We start from the raw sequence: 12,046 nt of genomic DNA, 5'->3' as shown, positions 1-12,046 counted from the left end.
ACAAATAAAATAGATTAATATACAAATATGTATTATATACAATTCTTAAGTTATTAACAGTATTGTTTATAAAACTTGTGATTAATTATTAATTAGTAGTAAAAATTATTTTAATATTTTATTATTAGCATTTTATTCAAATGTTATATAGAAAATTATAATACACCATTTTTCTTTTTACATAAAAAAGAAAGACCAATTCTGTGTAGACAAATTTCCGTATCAGGAGTGGGTGAATACTCGAACAATCGACCGTGAGATGCGGTGATTGATTCATTCAATCCAATACCCTTGGAGGGTAATGGATGGCAATGCTGTAGCCAATAGCCAATGAAGTTCTAACTGAGGCTCGGCTATTGCTGTTACCCTCCTGCCATGATCAGAGCTTTAATAGCTCAATAACACCTTATCCCTACACTGTCCTCTAAAGATAACGGGGAATATGAAAAGCATTCTTGCTTCCCCCCTTTAAGCCAGTCCTTATCCTTATAAGGACTATAAGGATTTTCGTATCATATAACGGGGAATATGAAAAGCATTCTTGCTTCCCCCCTTTAAGCCAGTCCTTATCCTTATAAGGATTATAAGGATTTCCGTATCAGGGAGCGCACTACAATTTTGTTATTGAAATAAGAATTGTCAGTTAAAGTATAGCTTGTGGAATTGTCTGCTTTCAGTTGAAGTTAAGCGATTTTCAGAAAGCAAACTTGTGAAGGATTGTGATTTTGGATTGCAATTGTGGATTTGGAAGAGTTAGTGAATGCATGATGAGTAGTGATTTTTTCATGATTATTTTAATGGTAGCTATTGCAGAAAGCAAACTTGTGAAAATTCAAAAAAACTTTACCAGGTGTGAGATTCGTTCAGCGAAAGGTAAGGTTTCGCTATTAATTTTCAGTCTTAGTAATTGACCCCCCCTGATAAAAATCTACTAGACGTAATTATGACCGAAATAGACACCGATGCCCTGATAGAAACCCTAGACAAAGGACTGGCGCTAAGCCTACTAAAAAAATTTGAAGTGGATATATATATATATAGCCTAGACTCTTTAAACGAGCTGACATCCTATCACAATCCAAAACCTGCTCCAGCTGGGAAAGCAAGAACAACTGCTGCCTCCCCCTCACTCCTTCATCTCATGGAAAAAACTACCAGAAGTACTATCGGAACACAATTGACTTGTTCCTCACATAAGCTCCATAAAAGAAATTGAAAATGCTGTCAAACGCCTGACTCAGCAAATCAACACAGCCATAAAGGTTGTCATCTCTACCAAAACCACTCTTAAGCCAAACCGACTACCCGAAGACATCATGGATTTAATTAGGGACAAAAACAAAGCAAGGAAAAGGTACCACAACACCCGTGCACCTCATGACAAAAAGACCCTCAACAAACTGAACAATGAAGTTAGAGAAGCACTTAAAGCTCACACGAACGAAACATGGGAAGCCAAACTAGCCTCTGTATCACCCGGCGAACACTCCATCTGGAACACATTAAGAAGCCTCAGACACAGAAACAAATCTCTTCCCCCACTCAAGTCAGACAGTGGCCTAGTACACACGGACGCAGAAAAAGTTGAAGATATAGAAACGAACCTAGAAAAACAGTGTAGCCCTACATACGACAACTTGTACATCAAGCATGTCTATAAAATCCACCTCCATGTCAGACATGCACTAAAACTCACTGACACCTCACCAGCGGAAATCTATGAAGTGCTAAAGAATAAAAAAGCCCTGGCCCAGATGGCATAACAAATAGATAATTAAACTGCTGCCCCGAAGAGCTGTCGTATATCTCACCCATAATCAACGCCATGTTGCGATTTAACTATTTCCCCATCTATTGGAAAGTCGCAGATGTGGTCCCAGTGCATAAACCAGGTAAAGATCCACACCTGCCTGATAGCTATCGACCCATCAGCCTAATCACAAACTTAGGCAAAATTGCCGAAAACGTAATCCTCTGTAAACTCCAAGCCTCAGTAAACGAATTAAATATCCTTACAAAGGAACAATTTGGCTTTCAACAACATCACAGCACTACTCAACAGATTCATAGGATAATTGAGTATATCACCACCGACTACAATTGGCACCAGCACACAGCAGATTTCCTCGACATAGCGAAAGCTTTTGATAAGATATGGCACTTCGGATTACTACACAAACTCATCTCAGCAGGCATACCATCAAGAATCGTCCACATAATTAAATCTTACCTGCAGGACAGACACATACAAGTCAAAATAAACGGAACAGTTTCAAGTCAGCGACGGATCTCTGCGGGAGATCCGTCGGGATCGGGGCTAGTAGGGAACCGCGAGTTCCGGTTCCTTACTAGCCCCGATCTTATTCTCAATATATATGACAGACATCCCACACAACCCAATGTAATCCATCTTAGCACTCTATGCGGATGACACAGCAGTATTTGCCAGATCTCTACAACCATATCTCGTCACTAAAAACTGCAAGAAAACCTACTACAACTAGAACAATGGTTCTCCAAATGGAGATTACAAGTGAATCCCCAAAAGAGTATAGCGATGCTTTTCACCAGAAGATTAGCAACTCCCAAAGGGGACATTTATCTATTCAACACCAAAATTCCCTGGCAAACAGAAACAAAGTATCTTGGGGTAATTCTAGACAAAAGATTAACGTTCAACCCACACATCAAAGCATCATGCACTAAGGCATTTAAAGCCATCGCACAAATTTACCCTCTCTTAAATAGAAAAGGCAAGCTAAATACCAGAATCAAAGTACTCCGCTACCTGCTGACGAACCGCCCCATAGTGACATATGCATCTCCAGCCTGGAACCACATATCCACCATCCTCAGGCTACAGAGAGTGCAAAATAAGTGTTTGCGCATGATCATGGATGCACCGTGGTTTGTAAGGAACGTCCAACTGCATAGAGATACAAACATCCCTTACATCTACTCCTTCCTACTAACTACAGCGGAAAAATTCTTCTCAAAGATCTCTACACACCCCATCGATCTAGTTAAACAGGCAGCAAACTATGATGAAACTGACCTCTTCAAATACAAGAGGACAAAAGCCATCCTAAATACTAGCAACAACGATTACTCTCCGTGCCCCTCCCCAGGGCGAGCTTACAGCTCATAAATCTTTCCTTCATTTCGTCCTCCCTATCAGACAAATGGGGATTAAAAGGATTTTGCTTCACCCTTCTGGCCAATGACGTTATGTTATCTCCGTAGCAGGGAATTTGGTAAAATTTGATCAGAGATTGTGAAATATCAAGGTAAGACTTTGATTTAGATGCAATGTAATTGCTATTGCTTCCTTTAGCCCAAGCTTGGTATTGCTGGCAGTCCTTTGCAGCTGCGGGATATTCTACAAAATTTCTGCTGGCAGGTCTCTAGACCTGAGGGATTTTTATTAGCGCTCACACGCAATTAAATCGATATGAGGGTACCTGACCTAGATGTATTCACTGATTTGCTCGATAAAGAGTCCGCTCTTGTGCTTGTTAATAAACTCCAAAAGAAGTTCAAGCTGACATGGCTCTTTCGCTTCTTAAGATCCGCGCTCTTAAGAAGAGAAAAATTCTCTCTGCTGAGCCAACAAATGATGTTGGTATGGACGAGGATGTTTCCATTTCAGATCCCTCTGCCTCCTACAATGAAAAGGTGCCACCGATTATCCTAAGGGAAAAGCAGAGATGGACAACACTAAGAACCATCATGGTTAACTTATAAATAAGTTATAGATCTGCTAAAAATGTAGACGAAGTTATAAAAATTCAGCCCACCACGATGGCTGATTATAGAAATCTTACAAAGGAGCTGGATGCAAGAGGAACACAATATCACACATTTTCACTTGCCTCCGAAAAAAATCTGAAAGTGGTACTACGAGAAGTCTTCGAGGATATTGACACGGATGAAATAGTTACTAACCTTAACTTACAGGATCTACCTTCCATAAAGGTCACTAGAATGTTTAGATGAAATAAGACACCTATGCCTTCAGTCCTAGTAGAAATTCATAATATTTACAAAGACATATACAATCTAAAATCAATCTGTGTGGACTCAAAATCACCCCACAACCATTGAGATAGAAAGCATCTTCTGGGCAGTGCCACAGATGCCAAAAATTTGGCCATGCCCAGAAGCTATGCAAGGCTAAGTTCAGATGCTTAAAATGCGGCGAGAATCACCCAACAAACACCTGCGCCAAGCCTAAATCCACCCCGGCTAAGTGCGCTAATTGTGGGGTCCTCACCATACTAATTATAGAGGGTGTATACATCACCCAAAACAGATGGAACGATCCAAATAATCAATCTACCTCGTCATCTAGTGCGAGAATTACTGAAGCTCAGGCTACTCAGTCCTCCAAGAGTGAGAACATGACAACAGGTGTTCGCCTGTCATTAACTGAGCCCCTTAAGAAAATGAATCTTCAACATCAAGCGAGAACATATGCTGATGTGTCCCGCTCCAAACAGATAGTGCAAACCCAGAACCTGACTAATCCACATTCAAATCTATCAGCTATTATTACCTCTTCTGTTTCAAACATGCTGCAGGATTTCAGCAACTCAGATCCATCACTAAGTGTTACAAAAAGATTTTTACAGCTAATCCAATCCATATAATCTGCACTCTCTGATGCGTAGGAAAACAATTGCGCTCCAGATTTGCTTAGGATTATTGCTTGGAATGCCATCGGTATCAAAAATAAACTGTTAGAAATCCAGGAATTCAATAACTTATATCAAAAACTATATCGATCATCATTCATTAACCAACCCTACAACCATCAACCTCGAAATCACAGGAATTAATATCCTCACAAACTCAATTGGAAACCTTAAAATTTTTTCTGCTTACAACCCTCCATTAAAGGCATTATTGACCTCAGATCTGGATGCCATCCTTGGAGTTAAAGGACCGGTCGTCATCGCTGGAGACTTCAATGCAAAACATCGTGCTTGGAACAGTAAATCTACCAATAAAAATGGTCGCATCCTTTCTAGCTACACAGGATTAAACCATGCTGTTGTGGCTGGACCTACCGAACCAACTCATCTCAGTACGTCTGGCACTGCTGACATCCTGGATATAGCCATCCTGCAAGACATTAAACTACAGTACAGCCTTAAATCACTAAACGAGCTGTCGTCGGATCACAAACCAATTCTACTGCAATTGGGAGAACAAGAATGCCTGTCTCCTCCCTGCCCTTCAGGCATATCGTGGGAGAGATTGTCTAAAGCACTGAGGGATCAAATTGGACCTGTCTCTCACATATGCACACCAGAAGATGTGGAATCTGCAGTGACTAGCCTCATCCAACAGATTAAGTCCGCTATAACGGTTGCAACCTTCCAGAAACCTGTTCCCAAGCCTGAGGATATAATGGACCTGATCAGAGAGAAGAACAGAGCTAGGAAGAGATTTCATAACAGTCGCGCTCCTCAGGCCTAAACAGTTCTTAACAGATTGAACGGGGCAGTGAGAGATGCACTTAAAATTCATAGAAACCAAGTTTGGGATAAAATGTTAGCTTCTATCTCACCTGTTGATCACTCTATCTGGTGTTTACATTTTATTTTTGATGTTACTGAGAAACATCAAAAATAAAAACAGATCCCTCCCCCCATAATCTCAAACCAGAGCCTAGTCCACACAGATGCAGATAAAGCAGAGGCCATACCAAAGAATCTAGAGGAGCAGTGCAAAACCTTCTTATAACAACTTAGATTTCAATCACTTGTACAAAATCCAGACAGGTCAGGCATGCATTAAATCTCCCAGATACCAGTGCTGACCATATTGCATCCGCAACACCTGTTTAATTATATGATATTATTAAAAAACGTAAGAACAATAAAGCTCCTGGACCAGACGGCATCTCAAACAGGGTGATCAAGCTGCTGCCTCGAAAAGTTGTAGTGCACTTGACCAGTATAATAAATGCAATTTTAAGATTTCACTATTTTCCTTACACCTGGAAACTGGCTGATGTAATTCCTACACATAAGTATAGGAATTACATCAGCCATTTTGCGATAGGTGTGTGTCTCCAGGCAGAGACCCACACCTACCGCAAAATTATCGTCCAAACAGTCTCATCTACAATCTGGATTAGGTTGCGGAGAAGGCCATTCTCTCACGACTCCAAAATTCAGTAAATGACCTAAACATCCTCCCTAAAGAACAGTTTGGTTTTCGGCAACACCATACTACTACCCAGCAAATCCACAGAATTGTGGAATACATCACCACCAGCTACAACTGGCGCCAGTGTACAGGAGCTGTTTTCCTAGATCTATCCAAAGCATGTGTCAAAATCTGGCATTTTGGACTCCTGCACAAACTTATCTCAGCCGTATCCTCACTAAAAATGGTTCATCTAATCCATTCATTTCTTCAGAATAGATCAATGTAAGTTAAACTCAACGGTTTTGCATCATCGCAGCGCCATATCTTTGCTGGAGTGTCGCAGGGATTTCTACTGGCTCCATTGCTGTTTTCTGTATACATGTCAGACATCCCGATGACTTCCATTTTGTCCCTGTATGCGGACGATACGGCAATACTAACCAGATCTCTCAGACCCTATTTCATTACCAGAAAGCTTCAAGAAAACGTTCTAAAGCTGGAGGGGTGGTTCTCCAAGTGGAGATTGGAAGTCAACCCCCAGAAAAGCTCAGCGGTTCTTTTCTCAAAAAGGCCAATGTCTCCGTAGGAAATGTGTTATTATTCAATACTAAAATTTCCTGGCAGACAGAAACAAATTACCTGGGTGTGATTCTCGACAAAAAAGCTATCTTTCAATCAGCACACTAAGTATGCGTGTGCTGATTGAAAACACGTAATTAATAGAAATAGCAAGCTCAGCAACAGAATCAACTTGCAACTATACCAGATGACGATTCGTCCTATAATCACCTATGCCTCTCCGGCCTGGAGCCACACCTCTAATGCTAACATTATCAAAATACAAAGAGTGCAGAACAAGTGCTTGAGAATGATTCTGAACGCCCCGTGGTATGTTAGAAACAATCAACTCCATAGAGACACAAATATTCCCTATATTTTCTCTTTTCTACAATCCTTAGCAACCAAGTTTTTCCTAAAGACGTCCATACACCCAATGATTTGGTTCAACAAGCTGCAGCATACGAGCCAACGGACATATTCAAATATAGAAGACCAAAAGCTATATTAGCCTCCTTTAGTGATGCATAATCTCCATGCCCATTCAGGGCGAGCAAACTGCTCGTAAATTTTACCCTCACTGTAACCACGACAGATAGCGGGGAATATGAAAAGCATTTTGCTTCACCCTTAAAGACATAAATGTCAATTGTCAATTGTCATCTCCGTAGCACTGCTATTATTAGTGATGAGACACTGAACATTTTTTCTTCTTCAAAGTGTGGTTGTTTATGTCTTCTCTATTTTGTTTTTTTAGGACTTTATTTTTACTGTTGATAGCCAACCCAATGAATGTTGCATTGTTACATATATACATAAATTATATACTTAAACATATACTTAAATATTACATAGGCGGGTTTGGGTAGTCTGAAATGTTAGATTTGATTACCACAACATCATCTGCAAAGCAGAGACTGCTTTATGTTGCGCCTATTGAAGCTTCAAGATTTATTCCTACTCATTTCCTGTAAGACAGAAAACCCGAGTGCTTTGTGATTCTTTTTTCAAATAATTGTAATGTAAAATTATTACTGATAAGTGCTGTTTGGATTATTATTTCTGACCAAGTATAATAGATAATAGTAACAAAAAATACTCAAGTTTTATAATATTGCAAGAGCAAATTAATTGTATATATAAAACACGAAAATGGAATTATTGTAGAATTATATTTAAATTAAATATTAAATCAGAATTAAGGATAATGAACTTAGATCCAATATTCAATATTTTCAATTAAATCTTCGAATCTTATTCTTGAACCGAAGATAGTTGTTCCTTTAGTCGTGTTTCTATGGTCCTGAGTTCCAATTCCATATTAAATAGAAGGTGTTCAGATAGCGAAAGATGCCGCAAAAATTTCATTGTGTTTTATGACAGGCAAAATTTAAGTCGGTGATTCATGTGCAACGAGAACTCAGGCGAATCTATCAGGTTAGCCAACTATTATCACTAGGTAATAACCGTATCTAGGCGTGATACAATCGGCTAAAAGAAACTAGAATTGCTCAGAAATATAATAGGACACTGATAACATCTCAGCCATTTGTACATGTTCTTGAGTCATATTTATGAAATTCAGTCTTATCGTGTATGTGTATGAAAGAAAAATTACATCCAATCTGAAAATGCCTCTTTCCACTCGAGTTATAATTTCTTTGATGCATATCGGCTTAGGTATTGAAGTATCAGCTGCAAAACATTCTAATGCTATTTTATATATCTCAGATCATATTAGTTATTAGGTAGAAAATAAAAAAAAAATTTCTTATTTCTTATAGTTCTTATAAGAACTGGGCGATGGACTGAGTCCTTGACTCTTTATCCCGTCATCTGAATGAAGTAAATCTGTGTGGATGGAGTGTTATTGAGCTAAAAAGCTCTAGTCATGGCTGGGTAACGGCAATAGCCGAGCCTCAGTTAAAACTTCATTGGCTACAGCATTGCCATTTGTTACCCTGGAAGTCCTCATATTCTTAAATAATTCTATTCTTAATGCCATACTGATATAAAACTATCTAGCAAAGATTCTAGTGGTGTATTTAACATAGTTCAAGTTTATATTTAAATTTTCAAAAAGAGTACAAATAAAATATTAAGAATGTAATTTAAATTATAAATCAATTGATAATATAACGAAATTATTCATATATAAATAAATATATAAGGGAATTTTAATCATTAAGTGTAAACAATTTTTAAAACTTGCAAATGATTACTTGTACATGGATCCCCTCCGCCTCCAGTTACTAAATTTTGGGTGCGCAAAGCAGCATTCACATACCTATCACGGTAGGATCTGTAGCAAGCAGTGGCAGCATCACAACCTTAAAAAATACAAAAAAAAAAAGTTTATTAAATTGGAATTCATATCCATAGTAACTATAAGAAGGAAAGTTAACATAGTTAAAGTTAAATGTTGTTTTTAATACTGCTCTTTGATTAATTTAAAAAAAAAAGCAGGTTAGTTATTTTTTTTGTTAAATTACTCTCCAAATAGCTTATTATTTAAACTTCATTAGCCTAAAATAATTTTAAAAGGTTAAATAAGCAAATATCGAAGTGAAAATATATTTGAACCTATTATAAATAAGAATTTTACTTGGAAAAAATTAATAAGATAGAGTGTATATCTTTTTTTTTAGTAAATACTTTGAATACTATTCTAATATATTAATTACGTTTTAGTAAAAACAGACTGATCTTTGAATGTTTCTGCAGTTTTACAAAAATACCTTGGATTATATAAACACACTTAACCTTTTATTTTATATATTATATATATGAAGTTATAGACTATAATAATCAAGAGATTGATTAATACCCCTGGAGGGTAATAGATGGCAGTGCTGTAGCCAATGAAGTTCTAACTGAGGCTCGGTTATTGCTGTTACCCTCCTGCCATGATCAGAGCTTTAATAGCTCAATAACACCTTATGCCTACACTGTCCTCTACAGATAACGGGGAAGATGAAAAGCATTCTTGCTTCGCCCCTTTAAGCCAGTCCTTATAAGGACTATAAGGAATAATCAAGATATGGCCCCAATATCGTTGTATCATCTGCATATAGAGCTTTGATTGAAGACAATGGGTTGTGCGGGATATCATACAAGTATAAGGAAAATAGAATCGGTGCTAGTACGGATCCTTGTGGAACTCTAGTCAAGATGCGTTTTTGTGTTGAAACTACTCCACACATCCTGACTTGCATACGCCTATCGTAGAGGTATGCGTTTATAAGATGAATGATTCCGAGTGGTACACCAGATGATATTAGTTTGTATAGCAAACCATAATGCCAATCCTTGTCAAATGCACTGGCTATGTCAAGGAAAACAGCCCTAGTGCATTGACGCCAGTTAAAACCCGTGATTATGTGTTCCACTATTCTGTGTATTTGTTGCGTGGTGCTATGAGATTGGCGGAAGCCAAACTTCTCCTCAGGCAGGATATTTAGTTGGAGTACTGAATCTTGGAGTCTGGTAAGAATTACCTTCTCGGCAATTTTGCCGACATTTGAGATGAGGCTGATTGGTTTGTAACTTTGAGGCAATCTGGGATCTTTTCCAGGTTTATGGATTGGTAGTATGTCCCCCAGTTTCCAGTAGGAAGGGAAATGTTTGTAGTGAAGGATGGAATTAATTATATTTGTCAGATGGACAATAGCGCTACGTGATAGAAGCGTTATTACTTTGTTAGAGATACCATCGGGTCCAGGAACCTTTTTGTTCTTAAACTTCTTAATAATATCATATATTTCAGCAGGTGAGGTGGGTGCAATTTGAGTGGAATATGTGACAGAAGATTTGAGTGAACATCTAACGTTACGGTGGATCTTGTATATATGGTTAAAATCGAGGTGATCGTATGCAGGTTTATATTGTTTTTCTAGATGATTTGCTATTACTTCAGCTTCATCGGCATCAGTGTGGATGAGACCTAAATCTGTTTGAAGGGGGGGGGGGAGTTTTATTTCAGTTTTAACCTTTCGGATGAGATTCCATATGGAGTGGTTATCAGCAGAGATGGAGGTCAGGTTTTCTTCCCAGAGTTGACTTCTGTGGGCTGCAATTGCATCTCTCACTGCAGAGTTGAACCTGTTCGAGATCCGTTTGTTTTGCGGCGCCCTGGTGTTGTGGAATCTTTTTTCTTGCCTTGTTGTTTTTCTCTGATCAGATTCATAATATCTTCTGGTTGGATTTGCGGGGGTAGTAACGGCTGTACAGGCTGCTGAAATCTGTTATGTTAGAATTTTAACGGCTGTTTCAATTTCCTCTTTTGATTTTATGATGGAAACAGGACCAATATATTTCGGAAGTACCTTGGAGAGCCTTTCCCAAGGAATGAACGAGTGAGGGGGGGGGAGATAATTTTTCAAGGTTTCCCAATTTTAACCATATTGGATTGTGGTCTGATGATAGATCATTAAGCGTTGTTAAACTGTATTGGAGTCTGATGTGCTGCAGTATGGCTATGTCAAACATATCAGCACGACCATAAGTGTTATGATAGGTGGGGTCAGCGGGACCTATCACAAGAAGGTTGTTGAAAACAGCATAGTTTTGTAGTATGTGTCCATTTTTGTTGGTGAAACGGCTATTCCAGATTGAATGCTTGGCATTTAAATCACTTGCAACAATGATAGGCTCTCCGGTATCGAATAAGGCGTTCAAACCCGAGCACAGTAATATTTTTTGTGGAGGATTATATGCTGCGAAAAGTTTTAATTTGCCAGCAGAACTCTTGAGAATCTCAATGTCGGTGACCGCGAAGTTGGTGGTAGGAGGGATGTTTATGGAGTGATGAGAGATGAAATTTTTAATGAAAATGGCCGTGTCTCCTCCTCTGTGGGATAGTCTATCGTCTCTGTACAGTTGATATCCACAAATGGTGGGGTTGTCTGAAGGTCTTAGGTGCGTCTCGTTTAGTAAAAGGACATCTGGCTGATGTTCTTGGGCGAAATTCTGAAGTTCTAAAATCTTACATCTCCTCTGGCCGTTCGAGTTCCACGCAATGATCTCTAGAGATAATTTGTTACTGTTCATTAGTGAGTGCTGAGAGGATGATTTGTGTATCCTTTAGGAAGCTTTTAGTGGAAGAAAGTGAGGGGGTTAGATCTATGAAAGTCCAGCAGCATATTTGCTAGAGAGGCAGTGATGATAGCTTTCAAATTGGATAGCGGAGCTGGTTGAATATTTTCCTGGGTTAACTTTTTTACACGAATTATGTCTCCATATGTCTTTTGTCTGATTCTGTTGAGGTGATCTTTTAGAGATATCTGGTTGTAGAGGATAAGTTCTGAGTGGTTTAGGATGACCGTGGGGG

The 12,046-nt window shown here is 38.7% G+C and overlaps 1 protein-coding gene across 3 annotated transcripts in view; it reads right to left on the bottom strand.

The window, feature by feature from the left end:
* LOC150103403 (pancreatic triacylglycerol lipase-like) overlaps window positions 1–12,046 on the bottom strand; it is a 28,939-nt gene that overhangs the window by 4,294 nt on the left and 12,599 nt on the right. For 2 of the 3 annotated variants that reach the window (XM_090398283.1, XM_090398284.1), the window contains one exon: window positions 8,940–9,047. In XM_090398283.1, the coding sequence (XP_090254409.1) occupies window positions 8,940–9,047 (108 nt within the window). The remainder of the gene's footprint in view (window positions 1–8,939; window positions 9,048–12,046) is intronic. The other variant, XR_016548854.1, reaches the window with a different exon arrangement.

Source organism: Typopeltis vanoorti, chromosome 9 (assembly GCF_054136105.1).
Source record: "Typopeltis vanoorti isolate ZY-2024b chromosome 9, IOZ_Tvanoo_1.0, whole genome shotgun sequence".
Taxonomy (NCBI): Eukaryota; Metazoa; Arthropoda; class Arachnida; order Uropygi; family Thelyphonidae; genus Typopeltis; species Typopeltis vanoorti.
The sequence above is the reverse complement of the archived record's forward strand: the minus strand, read 5'-3'. Positions and strand labels throughout refer to the sequence as shown.